The 18,698-nt window shown below is 39.1% G+C and overlaps 1 protein-coding gene and 2 long non-coding RNA genes across 3 annotated transcripts; all 3 read left to right on the top strand.

Annotated features, from left to right (window-relative positions):
• The first annotated feature begins 476 nt into the window (after positions 1–476).
• LOC146373420 (uncharacterized) lies at positions 477–1,747 on the top strand. Its single transcript, XR_014802176.1, has 3 exons — positions 477–548; positions 1,051–1,291; positions 1,385–1,747. It is a non-coding gene; the product is annotated as an uncharacterized LOC146373420 (long non-coding RNA).
• Positions 1,748–2,866: 1,119 nt separating this feature from the next.
• LOC146373419 (uncharacterized) lies at positions 2,867–3,763 on the top strand. The gene is made up of 3 exons (XR_014802177.1): positions 2,867–3,021; positions 3,220–3,578; positions 3,684–3,763. It is a non-coding gene; the product is annotated as an uncharacterized LOC146373419 (long non-coding RNA).
• Positions 3,764–3,870: 107 nt separating this feature from the next.
• On the top strand, positions 3,871–13,533 carry wdr95 (WD40 repeat domain 95). The gene is made up of 10 exons (XM_084951793.1): positions 3,871–3,921; positions 4,007–4,052; positions 4,431–4,490; positions 8,083–8,245; positions 8,324–8,419; positions 8,519–8,577; positions 9,291–9,423; positions 9,525–9,564; positions 10,350–10,438; positions 11,172–13,533. Exons 2-10 carry the CDS (start codon positions 4,014–4,016, stop codon positions 11,387–11,389), a joined length of 897 nt encoding a protein of 298 aa, XP_084807919.1. The 5' UTR covers positions 3,871–3,921; positions 4,007–4,013; the 3' UTR covers positions 11,390–13,533.
• The last annotated feature ends 5,165 nt before the right edge of the window (positions 13,534–18,698 follow it).

The following is an 18,698-nucleotide window of genomic DNA, read 5'->3' as shown; positions in this document are numbered from 1 at the left end:
TGTTACTACTGCTGTCATTTAATTCAAATTATAAAGCAACAATCTGTAAACGGAAAAATAGAGAATATTAGTCAAATTGGCAACTTCATGTTGCTGGTTATTGTTATGTGATTTAAAATGATACCTCAGATTCTATGTGTCCCCTAATTATACATGACCTACATGAAGTTGCATCTCTGAATGTCTGATGGTTTTCAGGCCTGACTGAACATCTCCACATCTCTTTTTATAGGTTATGGAATAAACTGCCAAAGACTGAAACTATACCTAACATATCAATTAACCATGCAGTTCTTTCTCCAAACCTGGCTTTTATTAGATGGAAGGTTCATCATGACTGGGTGACACAGGTGACGTTTTATCTTTCTGTGGTTATCCTCCATACGAAGAAATATATTGAGGTTTGGTCATGGTGTGATATTTGACCTATATTATGAAATGAAAGTCCTAAAACAGAAACATTTCTTTCCCAATTTAGATTAAATATTTTCATAGTCTTCAGGTTGTTGTCTCCTCATCAAATGAAGAATCTTCTTCTCTTGTTATAGGTAATTTCTGTTCAGCTCTATTTCCGTCTTTCCTATATAGTATGTTCAGTACAATACCAGAAAATCATACATTTATTGTTGTTACGTGGATGTACATATTTACTTGTCTGTTTTGGATGCATACACAGTGTCTGTAATGAGAGAACCAAATCGAAAATCACGCATCCTTAGGATGGTCGTTAAAAAATAGATTTAAAAAATCAACTCCTTTGTATTCTGCAGTGTTCAGTAATTAAACTCAGTTTTGAACATTAGGTAGCCTGGATGGATAGCTGTGAGAAATGACTCATGATGACTCATCTATCACAAATTCACCAATCTATTCCCACCTGTCTGTGTGCGTGATCACCCCGCATGTGGGCATGTCCACTTGCAGACTTGGTCATTTATTCTGATAATGACTTACCGTTGGTGCAAAAGGAATGTTTTGATTGATGCTTGTACACAAAGCCTAAATAAAATGTGTATTGTCTATGTTTTATTTTGTTTTTTCCTTCTTGAGGCTGCCTGCTGCCTTTAACAGATGCTGAGCAACAGTTGAGTGAAATTAAAGAGACCTGTTATGAAGGTAAATCCAAGAAGATCCAGCTGAGTTGGACACCACAGGTCCGGGCATCATGTGATCAGACTGTCTTTAGCATCTACAAAGGTGTCAGGACCTTTGACCTCTGTCAGAAGCACAGATTGCTGATTACTGGAGGCATGGATAAACTTATACGCCTGTGGAATCCACATTATTCTGGGTAAGGGACCTAGAGTCACTGGGATTTTGTTCTTTGAAGTATCATGTTTTTAAAACACAATAATTTTTTCACCTGATTCAATTTCAATTTTAGAAAACCAACTGGTATTTTGAAAGGCCACTCTGCTCCTATCATCTCCATCCGCATCTCCTCAGAAGACAATCAAATCTTCTCTGTCTCAACAGACTGCACTGTGAAAGTGACTGATGACTCATTTTTATGTTTTACGTGTGATTTTATGTTTTCCAAATTATACAAATGATTTGTGATTCTTATTGTTGTACAGTCATCAAGCCCATGTGCATTTCTCCAACAGTATTAGAAAACTTGATATAAGGTTAACTTTGCCAGTTTAGTGCCACCATGTTCCAGTGGGGATACTTATACTTTTCTTTTTAGTCCACTACATTTTAAATTTGACAGTGAGTTTCAATTGTATCACATTACTTGATAGATGATTACAGATGAACCATAATAATAAGGATTCAGTGGTACAATATAATACTGATAGAAGCCATCTGACTGTATATACGGTCACGTCAAAAAGAAAGTTTCTATGCTGTTCTGTGAAAAAGTAAGTGCCCCGCTAGTGTTGGCCTGGGCTGTTAATGAAGCACACTTGATTGACCGAGCATCATTGCTGATTTGGAGCAATCATTGTGTGTTAATACAATGATCAATCTTCCCAGGAGTAGACAAAATTCACCCCAACTTCAGACCATGCAATTCTCAGAGAAAGTAGAAAAACTCCAAAATCTATATCTCAGAAACTACAGGTCAGAGTTAGCATATGAAATTTTCACGACGGTACAATTATTTAAAAAAACAAACAAAAAAAAAAAACGACTGTTCTTGTTGCTAGGAGAAAGCCTCTTCTTTCTACAAAGAACACCAACGTGGTTTAGGATGGCAAAGCTGCATTTTAACAAATCACAAGACATCTGAAATAATGTTCCTTGTACACACCAAACTAAAGTGGAGCTCTCTAGCCACAGTGAATGATGCTATGTTTGGCAAATATCAAACACAGCATATTAGAACAAACACCTCATGTGAACAGTCGAGCATGGTGGTGGAGGGGTGATGATTTAGGCTTGTATTGCACCGGACCTGGGCACCTTACAGTCATAGAGTAAGCTATAAATTTTGCTGTATGCCAAAGTATTCTAGAGACAAATTTGAGGCCATCTGTCTCAGAGCTGAAGCTTAAAGTGGATTATGCAACAGGACGGTTATCCCAGACGCATCAACAAATCTACAAAGAAAGTAATCAGGGTATCACAATGGCGAGTGGGCCAAAATTCCTGCACACCAATTTCTCACACACCAATATGAGAAGCTGATCAAGTAATACAGAAAATGATTACTTCAGGTTTTTGCTACTAAAAGTGAATCTGCAAACTATTGAACTCATAGTATTTAGATGTAAGATGCAAAAAATATTTTACTTTATTTTTCACATAACTGTATAACTCTAGTATACTTTATTCTCTCATAAGACATAATTTATACTGTGGTTAAAAGGATAAACAGTAAACAGTGTGAGGTCTTTCACTGCTGTTCATCTGTTTACTTCAGATTTGGCATCTTCAGGATCAGTGTTGCCTGTTTACAGCAGACCCCAAAGCAAGCCGGATTCATGGTGATATATCTGCATGCGCATATTCCCCTGCAATGAAGTCTCTGTATATTGCAGCAGACTGTATGACTATGCTCCCTCTGAAGTTAAGGTAGGATGTCATGCCTTTGAGTTCAGTTAGCGAGGGGATCCAATATGCTCTGAAGTTCAATACAGCTGTTGATTTTAAACTAAAATCCTACTTTCATTCTGAACATGGAGATTTATTTTTGCAGAGATGACTGTGTCTCCTTAATACTAATCTCGCTCTAGTTATTTCATTCATCTTCTTATCTTTTTCTTCTGTCAGGCAGCGGCTTCACCGTCACTTCACTGTTTCTCATAATGAGCCTGTTTTGTGCTGCGGTTACAGTAAGGAGTTTCGTCAGGTAGTCAGCTGCACTGAAGGATCTGTGAGTAAATTACTGCTTTGCAACATGTTAACCACCTTAAGAATTCTATTAATAATGATTCCAGTGTCTGTTAAAACACATACCCCACCATCATATTAGATATTCGGAAAATCAAGTGTTTAATAAACCTGAGCTGTTACTGGTTTTAGGTTGTGAGAGTCTGGGATTTTGACACTGGGTGTCAACTTTTTGAGTTTGGTGGCTCTCGCGAACTGTCTTCTATCACTTGTTTGACATTTGATCCCAAAGGGAGAAGGTATGATACAATATTTCGTGTCACCTTTTTATATAATATAATAAGCCACTACCTTATCATACTTATAAGATGCCATTCTCACATCGTATGTTCTTGAGTCTGCAGACTCGTCACTGGTGTAAGAGATGGATCTTTAAAGATCTGGAACTTCAACAATGGTCTATGCCTGAAGACATTAAAGAAAGGCATGGGTTTCTTTTTTCTTTTTCTTTTACTCTCTCAGAAAGTTTGAAACACTAAATTATCTGATCATTGAAAAGTTACTTTGAATTTTTTTTCTCCCTGTAGATGGTGAATGTCGTGAGGTGTGTGACTGCATCTTTCTCCAAGTCCACAGGAATTTGTGAGTAATGATGTGATATTTGGAAGTGTTTTTGGCTTAGAATAAATTTGAATCCACGCTGAGCTTGTGCAATTTATGTTTGAAGCTATGTGATGTCAGTGGGAAGGGACCGGAAGATTGACATTTACCCAGTGAGTACAAAAGAAATGAACGAATTCAAGATATTATCTGTCAGTTGTATTTCAGAAATCCCCATCCAATTATTTCTTCTTTCCTCCATCCTTCCATCATGTTGCATCCTATTTGGATTTGTTTACACTGTTATTACCAGCTAACCTCCATTCTGAAATAGAAAATAAAGACGGTTCATATCACATATGCCCTTCTTAAAATTGTTTTATAAAACCAGACAAATGAAGGAGGAAAAATGATGCACATTTTTAATCCCATGTCTAATGACACGTTTTATCCTTAAAGGATGTTTTAAAGATGAAGGAAAAAAGGTACTGCTAATATAAAAAATTCAAAATGCCTCCCTGTTTGCTGATTAAGCGTCTGTACTTTGTCAGGACGTACCTGAGGATCTTCATCATGTCCAGAGGCCACAGGCTTCATGGCAGGATGATCTGGTAATTACAAACACTACTACAAATATTCTTTTGACAACAACAAGTCTAACAACAGAAGCTCAAGTTAAAAACATCTTTAAAAAAGTGTTTAGTGCCCTCTGAGTGAGCTTGTGTTCCTTTGTGACATGTATTTTAGGTGAAGCTGATGTCAGCCAAAGCACAGGCTTTTGTACTAAATTGAAAAAAGGGCAAAGTGAGTCTAGTGGAACACATTAAAAAACTAGAGTTGTAGTCTATCTAGCTGAATCACAGATTATTATTATTGTGTCAGATTATCATTGTGAAGTCAGTGTGTTGTTTTAAATATACATTGGAGATTATTCAACAATGCACATGATCATATCATAGAACATAATCTTATAATAACTGTTATAACCTGGTTGTATACAAAACATTGAATCACACCACCATTAAAATGCTTTTCATACAACAATTGTAAAGCATTCTCATAATGTGCCAGTGTAAATTCTTGGACTACCACAGCATTTTGCTGGTCATACGTTTGTGTGAAATTTTAAATGCGGAAAATTGACACAGTGTGGCATTGCTACATTTAAGGAAAAGAAAATAGCTACACCTACCTCTTGTATTTCTAGACAAGCTGGAGCCTGCATCTGATTTTTCAGTACCTACTTAGGTTTGCCTGTGTAATCAGAATGCTACACACCACACCGTGGTGCATTTTATCCTTCCTGTCACAGAACAAATCATCTTTGTACATTATTTAGTAGGGGCTGCCAGGCCAGTCCTGACCATGCTTTGCCTCAGTCACTGTTGCACCTACAAACACTGAAAATAAAGCTTCCCTACTGCCCCTGTGTTCATATTATACAGACATATAAAGAATACTATAGTCTTATGAAAGTCCAAAGAATAATTTTTGCTGACTGGCTGAAAAGCTCAGAGGGAAAGATGGGTAACCAAGCTTCCCTGATCTCTGCCCTGCTGCGTAGCATTGCCTGCAGACAGATTTTAAACTCAAGCAGTGAAATATCCCTTCCTGCCTCACTCTCCTCTCCTCAGTTTTCCACCTTTACTCCTCTCATAAAATTGTCCTCATAAATGTCTGACAATACTTAATTATGCTGGCATTTTACTAATTTTATTCCATACACATCAGCGTCCTCACATCACTTCTTTGGGTCTTAGTTCCAGTGCAGCTGAACTCTAACCTGTCACCTATACTTGTATTTCATGGCACGCTCTGTTCCACACACTCTGAGATTCTGCTGAAATGATGTTTCTCTCACTGATTTAGTCCAGAATGCAGACCTTGAACACCAATATTACAGTGTCTTATAAGGTTTCTTATTATTTTGTGTATACATAAAATTATATCAAGAGTTTTACTAAAGAAAAAACACTTGTTATTGCAATACCACTAAAATGCAATCTTTTCTTAATGAAGAATCAGAAAAGATGTGTTCTTTTACCACCTTCTAGTGTATTAATAAACAGGGACTCTATGTTCTTATATAATGGCATTTGGAGACATATATGTAGTTATAAAATTCAGAAGTATATTTTGTTCTATTATAAGACACAAAAGGAAAGCACAACATAATCTCTTTTGTTTGACCATCATATCTGGATATGATGAGTCAACAAATTATGCTGCTTTGGACACTAAACATTTAATCGCCTCCGCAGACCAAGCGAATCCTCACTTCATTACCAGGTAAAACTGCCAAGTGCTCAGATTTCTTTCCATTTTTTTTGAAAGTGACTAGTTCTCGCAAAGCTGCGTAATCAACCCCCACAAATATCAGCTCATAAATTACAGTTTTTGTTTCATCTGATCTCACCTGACTAATTTGGTGGAGTTATCTCTGACAGCGGGACACAGTTCTGCATACATGAGCTGCAGGAGAAAAACTGATTCTCATTAATGCCGTATGATTCATTGGATGAGGCGAGTCCCATGCCCTTCCGTCTCTTTCATTATGCCTCATGGTTCCTTTCACCCTCAAAGACGCCCATTAACAGAGCAGAAAGGCTACATTACAGTGGCCAAGAAGAAAAGTGACCCCTTTGATTATCTACAGCGGGCTCTCTTGAAATTGTTTTTCATTAATGGCCTGGAGGAGGAAGATCAATGGGTTGTTTTATATGTACTGCTCTCCTCCCCATTACCCACTGAGCCTCCAGTTCAGTGTGAATTTTTCAGTTCCTCCAGATGGTCAGTGTTGTGTTGCATCTCATTAAACTTTAAAAACATGACCTAGTTCCGCTAAATATTTCACTTTGGCACAGAATATAATCTAAGTTCAAAATGCCATCTGCTTTTCCCGGTTAGTGGTGTATACAGTTACACATTGGCAGCATCACTCCAAGCAAAATCCTCCTGTTGAGTGCAGTGAGAAATAGACACATGAAGAACGAGATGAATCACTTTGTATCAGTGTGTGAAGTACAGCAGCAGGACTAATGTTTGGCTTGTCTGCTTGCTCAGGGGTTTGACATCAAATGAGTTGCTAATCCATGTGTGACATATTTGGCTTGAATATTTTAGGCAAAATCAAGACTTCAGTGAAAGCTCTTTGACATTCATATTAGGCCTGAAATAACTCAAAATATTCTCCATCCTGATTCCTCCCAGCTCTTTAATCCTTTGATTTTCCATTTCCTGTAAATTATTGCTTAACAGAAGTTGACCTTTCTGGCATTTACGTATTCCATGAGGTGCACAAACTTCTTGATCATTTCTAAGCTGATAAGATTCAGGAATTGTTTTGGCAATATTTTACAAAGTATTCACAATAACGCAGAGTTAAATGAGAAGACTGATATATTGTTCAAATTGAGCTAGTTGTATAATTTGTTTCCTTTTTTCTTTCTTTTTTTAATATATGAAAGAACTGAGAAATAACAAAAGTTAATCAAGCTAGCTCTTAGAGGTCCCGTATATGATTTGTATCAGTGTATATAGTACATGTGTAGGATTCATTGTTTAGTAAATGTGTTTAGTAATAAAAAATCAAGTGAAAAAAGGTTGGTTTCCAAAAGAAAGTACTTATTCAGAAACATGTGCATGTATTCAAATTGTTATGTATTTAAGTAGTTATAAGCCGTTACTGTAATGTAGATAATGAAATACAATGAAATAACATATGTGTATGTGTACATAATCCCCATTAATAGTTCCATATCTATCTATCTATCTATCTATCTATCTATCTATCTATCTATCTATCTATCTATCTATCTATCTATCTATCTATCTATGTGTGTGTGTGTGTGTGCGTGCGCGCATATGTTATCAATCCCAAAAAAATAGAACATAGTTTTACTGATCGAACATAGTGTTGCAATCACTTTGACCTTCCGTTCAGTCTATTGCCCTTAAATGAAGTGTCAGAGGTGAAATGTGACATGATATTTAAAATCTTTATATAGTACTTGTTATATATGTTAACAATACCCCCCCCCCCCCCCCCCCCCCCATAGATATAACCATAAGCTATGCATTTGACCTTGTGTAAAGATGGATAATTACTCTGAATAACTCAGACTGAACTGCAGTTTTGGGTTTAGGATTAACAAATTAATCTTTTTGCAATTGTACCAAGACTAACAGTTTGCCTCTCTACAGAAAAATGGCCATAAGGATGACATCCTTTGTATGGCACAGTGTCCCCCATCTTTTGTGGCCACTGGCAGCTCTGATGGCGAGATTATAGTGTGGAACGTGAATTCTGGACGTATACAGTGTCGGTTTGTTAGTCCCATTGTAGCTGAACAGCAAGATGTTAAAGGTGAGTTTGGAGCTTCAAAGTGAAATTTAATGTGATCAAATCACTGCATTTGTCTCACATTTTCTCTCTCTCAATTAGGTCTGGATACAAGTGTTCCAAGCATAGTTTTCCTGAAGGATTCCTATTTAAAAGAGCTTTCCTCAACTACAGCTCTCCTGTCATCTGGGGCCGAAGGTCAGTGCTATAAACAGGTCTAATAAGCAAGACTGCACTTGTGCAACCTTACAGTGTCCTCCATTATAATGTTAATTATATATTTTTCTCTTCTTAAAGGCTGTGTAAATCTCTGGAATGTGCTCGGCAGAGGAAAGTTTGTTAGCAGCTTCAAAGCTGTAAGATCTTTTACTCTGCAATGTTTCCCTGCTTCCCTTTTGGCAATCAAGGAATACTTATTTTCTTTCTCTTGTCTTCAAAACAGCTGAATAAAAATCAAGATAATATATAGTCTGCATGTTCTTTGCTTAGCTCTAGATTTTAAGAAACTACCAGGTACATTCCTTGCAGCTAAGTAATGCAAAGCAGGGCCTCTTGCTTTGGGAGGTGGATGAACATGAGGACATCCAAGTAGTTCTCCAACCTCCTCAAAGCTGAAATAAAATGCAATGTATGCCTAAGCAATTCTGCTTAAGTCAGCACAAATAACACAAGAAGCAGCACAAAAATATTAACACAAATGACCTGCAAAAATCTTCAGAATCAAAACAGTTGTTGGCTTCACCTGTGTTTATTAACCAACCATCAATGGGTCGCATACTTGCAATTTTTTGTTAACAGTCAACACAGCTTTTATTCTATTATGTATATGTCATATTATTTGAAGAGGAACGTTATTCAGTGAAATGTAGGCTATTAAGTCCCTCGGTAGGGAAGGTAACATTTGGTCACGACGGGGGAGATAACTGTTATTGTTTGATTTTGTTCCTTTTATTCTGTTCATTTGAGCTGAAGAGAGCCATTACCAAATAATGAATTTGAATAATCAGTGATCGGTTTGTAGAGAAGTATTAAGTAAATTCCAATTTTTATTTTCATCTGCACTTTTCAGTCCAAATTTCAACAAAAGATAACAAAACTGGCCAAAGCAGAGAAGGATGCTCTGCTGTACATGGCTGACAGAATTGGTTACATCTATGTCTACAGCATGGAAAAGCTAGACCCTGAGAAGAAATCACTAAGAGGTTAGTACATTATTTTTTCTTTGATTTCTTCTTTCGTTTTGCAAATGGTGAAATTTAGATATTGTCTTTATCAGGACACTTTTTTTCCTTTATTCCTTTAGCTGAAACCTTTTGGCGTGCCCACACCAACACAGTTACTGGGTATGTAAAATACAGAAATAGAGCATAGCATTAATTCAGGCGGGTCACAAAATCAAGCTCAGTCTCAAGCCAGGCAGCTGACATCAGTGCCAGCCCACACGAACCACTCTTCTAGGATCCAATTCACACATTTCATATAGGACATGGTATTTAAGCTGTTTTAGTCTGCTTTACTGTGTATCTGCAAACTGCTTTGCAACCCACCTCCAGGCCAGCTCCTCTTTTCATGCTGTGTCTGACTTAATCAGTGTCATATGTGTTATCACTGGTGCCTGCTCTTTTTGCTCAGAGGTCTTGCTGCTGCTCTCCCCAGCTCTGGCTTTATATGTATGCATTTGAAAGTGTAGGAAGGCACGGAAAAGAGCCATGCCATGAAATATAAATTACTACAGTTGGAAATGCCATCCCTTTTTTGACTATAGTGGACCTGACTGAATTAGACTCTTTGTGTGTTTAACTTTTAGTTAGTTGCGTGCTTAAAATTCCTCATGGGTACATCCTTAGTGAATCCACTCATTCTCAGTCTGAGGTGTCAGCAGCAGCTGCAGCAGCAGCAGCAGCAGCAGCAACAGAAACAGCTTACCGGTAACTTCCTGCTGCTGCAGTACATAAACAAAGTATAGAAGAGACTGCATGTGGGAAGGGCTTAAACGTACAATCAGCATAGGTGAGAAGCTGCCCACGGTGCATCTGCCATCTTATGTACCAACAGGGTAGATGATTTAGTGTGTTCCTCCAGAAATGCCTTCTCCCATTTCATCTCATGTCTCTTTATTCTGGTCCAGCCTGCACGTTGTTGACAATGATCAAGTGGTGCTTACCTCATCCACTGACTACACGGTGCGTCTTTGGAGTGCACAAGGAGAATTCATAGGTAGGTGACATTTTGCACATGTCAATCCTCCTGTTCTAGACTTTATTAAACAAAACAGCATTAATGTTAATGAATTCAATGTGAGAGACATGGTTCTACTGACCAACTGGAGGGGCTGGGGGTCAATTCTTTCTGTATTATGTATATGTTCTCTCAGCTTCAAATACCCATTAGGTATCATTTAAACTAGTAATTAAACAAGCAGTACCTGCTGTTTGGTTTCATGCTGGTTTGTGTGGCAGCAACTGGAGAAGAAGAGCTGTAACAGTTTGGCTAGAATTGTAATTGCTTCTTTCCAAACCAGAAGAGGATGTTTAAACAAACCAGCTGGAAAACAATAAAGTGGGAGCCTTCTGAAGCTGGAGTCCTTAGGAAAATGTGTTTGATATCAAGTTTTCATCACAGAGACATATAAATATCCTTTTAAAACTCAATTTGAGCCACCACTTTGAGCCAGATGCATTTTAATAAAGTTTCATCCACTGACTGAATTGCACAGAAAACTGAAAGCAAAATTCAAAAAATAATTTCCCTTTTTTTTGTTATTTACAGGACAGCAAACCTCTTAGGTCTGCTGCCCAGTTGGATAGCGCTGCAGAAAAATGACTTTAAATGGATTCAGACATTATGACATTTTAAGAAGCCGTAGTTTTAGCCATGTCACTTGTGTTCAGCACCACGCTGTGCAAACTGGTAAAATATCAAAACTGATCATTTAGTTCCCTCCCCACAGGCACCTTTGGGCAGGCTGAGAGCTGGAGCATTCACATTTCTTCATCTTGGATTCATCCTGGTGTCCCCTTTGAGGTTCTGACTGATCCACTGAGTATGCCAGATCATGAAATTTTGAATGTAAAAACAGGTCTATCTCATGCAATCAATCCCGACATGACTGAGGAGGATAGGGGGGAACTAAAGGTGAACTGCATTATTTCACAAAAACTTACCTGAGCTGTGCAAGATACAGTATCCGCCTTTTTCACTTCCCCTGCAAAAAGAAGAAGAAAAAAGATGCAAATTTTTCTGAAAGGAATAGAAGGCTGGGTGTTACAGAGTTATAACTATTCTTATGGCAAAGACTACTGTACATATGCAATGCAAGTCTTAACTCAGTCTCAGCTGAAAAAAGTGGGAGATTTAAATTTAGAGCAAGTGTGTCTTCTTTTGCATTTCAGACTTTGCAATGAAATTGTCAAGCATACTAACAAGCTATCGAACCACTCCGCTCTGAAATGCTTTGATGCTGTGGCGCCACCACACACCAGTGAACCACCTCACCTCTCCCTCGCTTCTATTGATCCTATCATAAGCAGCACTGATGAACTGAGTCAACTGAAAAAAAAAATGAAACTGAATTGACCAGTATTGGGAAATTGGGTCATTATAGCATCCAATACTTTTAAAGACGGAACATGGAAAATACAGTAGAATGAAATAATATCAAACAATTAGGCCTCATGTAATCATATACAGTTGACTCTCTCATCAGGAAAATCAAACCAAGTTCATTAAACCAACAAAGACAGCACAAGTTCACCCAAAAGGAGATTTATATAATTTATGGAAGATGTGAAGCTTTTCATATTCAGGAGGACGCTAGGTCACCTGCTGTTACAAAAATTAGTTCTGCTCTCATTTCTATTTTGAAACACTTTTGATCTCATCGCTGACATAAAGCAAAGTAGGAAGGAGCACTGCTGAATTTTGACACTCATGACTTTAAACTGTTAAGATGACATTTTCTTCCGTGTCACTGAGTAAACAAATTTAGCTATTGATGTTTTCAAAAAATACCTTTGTGTTGAACAAACAGAGAAAGAAACATGCTACATTTTATTTTTATAGCCTAGTCGAATATTAAAGCAAAGCATTTCATTCTTTCAAAGGATGATTATTTTTCAAATCTCTGTACTTTATAATTAGTATCTAAATTCATGAGAACAGATCCCACACACACGTGTATTTATCTGAGAGAAGTGACAAAGCAACAGGGAATGATCACCTGACATTTCTCTTTACAACATCTTATAGCTCATACTTTTAGTTACAACCTAAAACGTTATTGTTTTCACTTCCACTGTTTTTACTCTTACATCATGAATCAGTTACTCAGAGTCACCAAAATATAATTGGTTAGTAAATATTTAAATGTACGAGAGTATGCGAAAACATGAATTCATTAATATTGTTCTTTATTTCTTTTTGTTGTTTGGTTGAGAATTTAACATTATTGGGGAAAAAACACAGAATCATAGGAAAAAAATGTGGTTTCAATGAGCAGAACTCTGGTTTGCACACTTTAATGAGATTTTTAACCAAAATATATGTATATGTATATGCAGATTTATATGTGCATTATTCATGATTTTTTTTTATCGGACTAACATACAGTACTGTGCAAAAGTCTTGATCCACCCCTTTTTTTTTGGTTCCAAGAAGTCAGACTTTTGTAATTTTTTAAAGTGGCCTTTAAAAAATAATAATAGTAATTCTCCAGGCTTTCCGAAGGTCGTTAAAAGACAGCACTGACTTATGAATCATTCAAGCATTAAAAAGTCACCCAGTGCAAGGGAAGAACCAGTGCCATATCCTCACCGGACAACTTAGCAAAGAACCAATTTTAATCGTATTTTAGGTGCTTTAGTTAGCTGCCTGTCACAAAAACAAATAATTTGTTTTTGTTTTGAATGTAGAAAACAATTACACAGTACTGTGCAAAAGTTTTAGGCAGGTGAGGAAAAATGCTTTCAAAAGAATGCTTTCAAAAATGGAAATGTTAATCAGTTATTTTCATTAATCAGCAAAGTGCACTGAATTAACAAAAGACAAATCTAAATCAAATCAATATTTGGTGTGACCAAACAGCGTCAAATCTTCTAGGTACACTTGCACACAGTTTTTGAAGGAATTCGGCTCGTAGATTGTTCCAAACATCCCGGAGAACTGATCACAGACATTCTGTGGATGAAGGCTTCCTCGCATCCTTCTGTGTCTTCATGTAATTCCAGACACAATCAATGATGTTGAGATCAGGGCTCTGTGGGGGCCATACCTGAAGATAGTTCTTATATTAAACACCCAGCACGCCCCTGCGGGCGGTTTATCCTTCAAGCTCGGGTCCTCTACCAGAGGCCTGGGAGCTTGAGGGTCCTGCGCAGTATCTTAGCTGTTCCCAGGACTGCGCTCTTCTGGACAGAGATCTCCGATATTGTTCCCGGGATCTGCTGGAGCCACTCGCCTAGCTTTGGAGTCACCGCACCTAGTGCTCCGATTACCACGGGGACCACCGTTACCTTCACCCTCCACATCCTCTCGAGCTCTTCTCTGAGCCCTTGGTATTTCTCCAGCTTCTCGTGTTCCTTCTTCCTGATATTGCTGTCATTCAGAACCGCTACATCGATCACTACGGCCGTCTTCTTCTGTTTGTCTACCACCACTATGTCCGGTTGGTTAGCCACCACCATTTTGTCCGTCTGTATCTGGAAGTCCCACAGGATCTTAGCTCGGTCATTCTCCACCACCCTTGGGGCATCTCCCATTTTGACCTTGGGACTTCCAGGTTATACTCGGCACAGATGTTCCTGTACACTATGCCGGCCACTTGGTTATGGCGTTCCATGTATGCCTTGCCTGCTAGCATCTTGCACCCTGCTGTTATGTGCTGGATTGTCTCTGGGGCATCTTTACACAGCCTGCACCTGGGGTCTTGCCTGGTGTGATAGACCCCAGCCTCTATGGATCTTGTACTCAGAGCTTGTTCTTGTGCTGCCATGATTAGTGCCTCTGTGCTGTCTTTCAGTCCAGCTTTGTCCAGCCACTGGTAGGATTTCTGGATATCAGCCACCTCCTCTATCTGCCGGTGGTACATACCGTGCAGGGCCCTGTCCTTCCATGATGGTTCCTCGTCTCCCTCCTCTTTCTTGGGTTTCTGCTGCCTGAGGTATTCACTGAGCACTCGGTCAGTTGGGGCCATCTTCCCAATGTATTCTTGGATGTTCGTTGTCTCATCCTGGACTGTGGTGCTGACACTCACCAGTCCCCGGCCCCCTTCCTTCCGCTTAGCGTACAGCCTCAGGGTGCTGGACTTGGGGTGAAACCCTCCATGCATGGTAAGGAGCTTTCTTGTCTTTATGTCAGTGGCTTCTATCTCCTCCTTTGGCCAGCCTATTACCCCAGCAGGGTACCTGATCACGGGCAGGGCGTAGGTGTTGATGGCCCGGATCTTGTTCTTACCGTTCAGCTGACTCCTCAGGACTTGCCTGACCCTCTGCAGGTACTTGGTGGTTGCAGCTTTTCTAGTGGCCTCTTCATGGTTCCCATTCGCCTGTGGGATCCCCAGGTACTTGTAACTGTCCTCTATGTCTGCAATGTTGCCTTCTGGTAGTTCAATCCCCTCAGTTCTGACTACCTTCCCTCTCTTTTTTACCATCCGACTACACTTCTCCAGTCCGAACGACATTCCGATGTCATTGCTGTATAGCCTGGTAGTGTGGATCAGTGAATCGATGTCTCGTTCACTCTTGGCATACAGCTTGATGTCATCCATGTACAGGAGGTGGCTGACAACTGCACCGTTCCGTAGTCGGTATCCGTAGCCAGTCTTGTTAATGATCTCACTGAGGGGGTTCAGGCCTATGCAGAACAGCAGTGGGGACAGAGCATCTCCTTGGTAGATCCCGCACTTGATGGTGACTTGTGCTATGGGCTTGGAGTTGGCCTCTAGTGTTGTACGCCACATCCCCATTGAGTTCCTGATGAAGGCTCTTAGGGTCCTGTTGATCTTGTACAATTCTAGGCATTCCAGTATCCAGCTGTGGGACATTGAGTCATAGGCCTTCTTGTAATCAATCCAGGCAGTGCACAGGTTGGTCAGTCTGGTCTTGCAGTCTCGGCTGACTGTTCTGTCTACCAGTAGCTGGTGTTTTGCGCCTCTGGTATTCTTGCCAATCCCTTTCTGTGCCCCATTCATGTATTGACCCATGTGCCTGTTCATCTTAGCTGATATGATGCCTGACAGGAGCTTCCATGTAGTACTGAGGCAGGTTATTGGTTGGTAGTTGGATGGGACCGGTCCCTTCTTGGGGTCCTTGGGGATCAGGACCATCCGACCTTCGGTTAGCCATTCCGGGTGTCTCTCGTTAACTAGCAGCTGGTTCATTTGTGCTGCCAGACGCTTGTGGAGTGCAGTAAGCTTCTTCAGCCAGTAGGCGTGAACCATGTCGGGCCCTGGTGCTGTCCAACTCTTCATACTGGAGACCCTTTCTTGGATATCTGCCACTGTGATGGTTACTGGACCCTGTTCAGGGAGGTCGCTATGGTCTGCCCTCAGATCCACTAGCCACTGAGCATTGCCGTTATGGGTTGCGTCCTTCTCCCATATGCTCTTCCAGTATTGCTCCGTCTCCAGCCTTGGTGGTGCTGTTCTCTTATTGTTCCCTTGCCACTGAGAGTACACCTTTGCTGGTTCTGTGGAGAACAGCTGGTTTATTCTCCTGCCTTCTATCTCTCTGGTGTACCTCCTCAAGCGGCTGGCCAAGGCTGTGAGTCTTTGCTTGGCAGTTTCCAAGGCCTCAGGTATGGACAGCTTGCTGTATTTCTTATGCACCTTCTTTGTCGCACCTTTCTGCAACTCCGTTTCAAGCTCCAGGTTTCAAGCTTTTATATATATATATATATATATATATATACAAAAAAGTGCCACTATGCAGTACCATCTGGAAAACATCTGGCTGACAATGACTTCATTTATCAGCATAACAATGATCCCAAAGAAGAAATGCATACCTAGATAGAAAAACACATAATGGGCCTCTATCAGCCACGGGCTGATGTCCTCAGACTTCCAACCTTAACATTACTGAAGCAGTGTGGGATCATCTTGACAAAGAATGGAACAAAACAACCAACATCCAAAGAAGAGCTTTGAATGTCCTTCAAGAAGCCTGGAGAACTATTCATGAAGACTACTTACTTAAAGAAAGTGCAGGAGAGCTTATCTAAGAGAGTTCAGGCTGTTTTGAAGAATAAAGGTTCAATATTGACTTTCAAGATCAATAGCACTGTATAAACATATACATTGTATGTCAGTGCATTTCAGTAAATTACCCCATCCACAGTACTGTACATTGTCTTCTTAATAAAAGTCTGCTTGCTTTCAGATTTTTCATTCCTATCATTTAGAAATAAAGCATTGCAGTTTACATTAAATGCCCTTCTCTGTTTTTTCTGAGCACATGAATGAGAAGGATCTATCTGATCCTTGAGTCTAAACAGGAGACACCTGCTTAAAGTATAACAAAGATGGAGACCTTTATCAGAATAAAGACAATGGCAAATTAAGGGAAAAAAACAAAACAAAACAGAAAGTATCTTTATGTTTTAGTGACTGTGGTAAAAAGATGTGTCTAATACATCCAAAACATTCCATGTGATTCACATCACATTTTCATACTTATTAAACCATTTAGTGACCCCTATAGATTGGAGTCTCATCATCCTGGAAGAGACCACTCATCGGGATAGAAATGTTTCATCACAGGATAAAGGCTAATCTCTCACAACCATTCTGTATTGATTTCCCTCTAAGGGGACAAGTGGATCCTGATTCTCTTAGTAAAATAGCTCCAAGAGCCACCAAATCACTTCACTGTAGGGGTCAGAGGTTTTAATTTGTCACCTGCCTGTATAAACCAAGTAATGTGCATGGCAATATTTTAGAAGGAATTTATGCATGTATTTCAGGTAAAAGTAAGGGGAATGCACCGTTGTAGACAGAGTCAACTTTGCGAAAACAAAATGAAATGTGACATAAAATGAAAAATGAGGGAATGAGATAGTGTGCATAGTGTGTAGTTCATCAAGTAAATTGTCACTATGGTATTTATTTTTTTCTTCTGGACCGCCGTAGAAACAATATCCATGGAGAACTTTAAAACCTGCAATCCATCATCCTTTTTCTTACACATGCATTCACACACACGGACCTGAATAGTCCCCAGTCCTTCTCTTACTGGGAAAGTATGAGGGTTTGTAATATAATGTTAACAAACAATAATTAGAAGAGAAACCCAGGGGAGGTTATGCACATCTGATTTGTTTTTTGATTACAGTAACTATTAAATCGTATAATAGTTTGTGTTTATAGTTAATAACATTATAATTACAGGTTAAAGCTCTCAGAAATTCACATTAGTTACACATTTAGGACACAAAAACATGTTAATGTTGTTATTTAATGTTTAATATAGACAGAACATGTAGTAACTTCAGTAACAGTAGACTGGGGGCAAGTTGCTTCTTATGTTAGCACTTAGAAACCAGTCAAGTCTACTTTGTCTCTGTAAAATCAAGTCACCGTCACTGTTCACAACTTGCTCTTTCATGTACTGTCACTGGAGGGAAAAAAACAAAATAAGACACTGTCGTGATTTTCTTGTTTCTAGCTGTGTTCATAGTCACAAATCTGGACAGATCTGTCAAAGTGCATCTGAATGAATGCTGCCTTCACAGGATGTTGAAAAGCGTGTTTCTCACATCCCACGTGAAAGATGAATAACAGAAAGCAGTGAATTTGAGCCACCCCAGTTGCCAAAATGTAACATTTATGGAGTTTGGAGCACAGAGGTGCTGCCACCAATTGAAATTCAAAGTCAATTGGGCCTATTCTTCTGTATAATGATAAAAAGACATTTTGATTTTCATTACTTGTCTTAGTTTTAACAGTGATTTTTTTCCCCAATAAGCAAATAACAATAAAACAATTAAACTACTGCTGATCTTAGATGCCTAATTTGTACATTTGTACAATGCAGCCCTCAGAAAAGCATTCCTTTTCCAAGGATGAAAAAAATGAAGAGAAAAATCTGAAAAACATATACAAGAGAAAAAAACTTAAAAAACAACAACAACTAAAATGCAATATAGCTAACATGCTATAATGTTAGTTAAGCTTCTGTTTCAGATGCAAAAATGTCCCCTCAATTTTTAGATCTGTTCCCATAATGTCACATTTTACAACATATTGACATGGCTACAGAAAGCTATTGATTTGGCTATTCATACCATACCATAAGAAGCTCAATATTACCATATTCTCAATAGAACAAAGTAATATGGTTATGCAGCTGGTAATGGCTATGTTACGACATAACACAGTTTCAGACCCAGCACATAAGGGCTGTAAGTTATTGTGCTAATTAGGCCCCTGCTCACATTTTGCTGGGACTTAATGACGTAACTAATCCACTGTCTCCTAATTAGA

This window comes from Perissodus microlepis, chromosome 14 (genome assembly GCF_051167445.1).
Source record: "Perissodus microlepis isolate ML-2025 ecotype Zambia chromosome 14, ASM5116744v1, whole genome shotgun sequence".
NCBI classification, from domain to species: Eukaryota; Metazoa; Chordata; class Actinopteri; order Cichliformes; family Cichlidae; genus Perissodus; species Perissodus microlepis.
The sequence above is the reverse complement of the archived record's forward strand: the minus strand, read 5'-3'. Positions and strand labels throughout refer to the sequence as shown.

Bases quoted from the DNA above. Each gene is read 5' to 3' on its own strand.
- wdr95 (XM_084951793.1), top strand. From the start codon at position 4,014: ATGTCAGTGGGAAGGGACCGGAAGATTGACATTTACCCA. The intron at 9,424-9,524 runs GTTAGTACATTA...TTATTCCTTTAG, and splicing joins TGAGAAGAAATCACTAAGAG to CTGAAACCTTTTGGCGTGCC. The intron at 10,439-11,171 runs GTAGGTGACATT...CCCTCCCCACAG, and splicing joins TGCACAAGGAGAATTCATAG to GCACCTTTGGGCAGGCTGAG.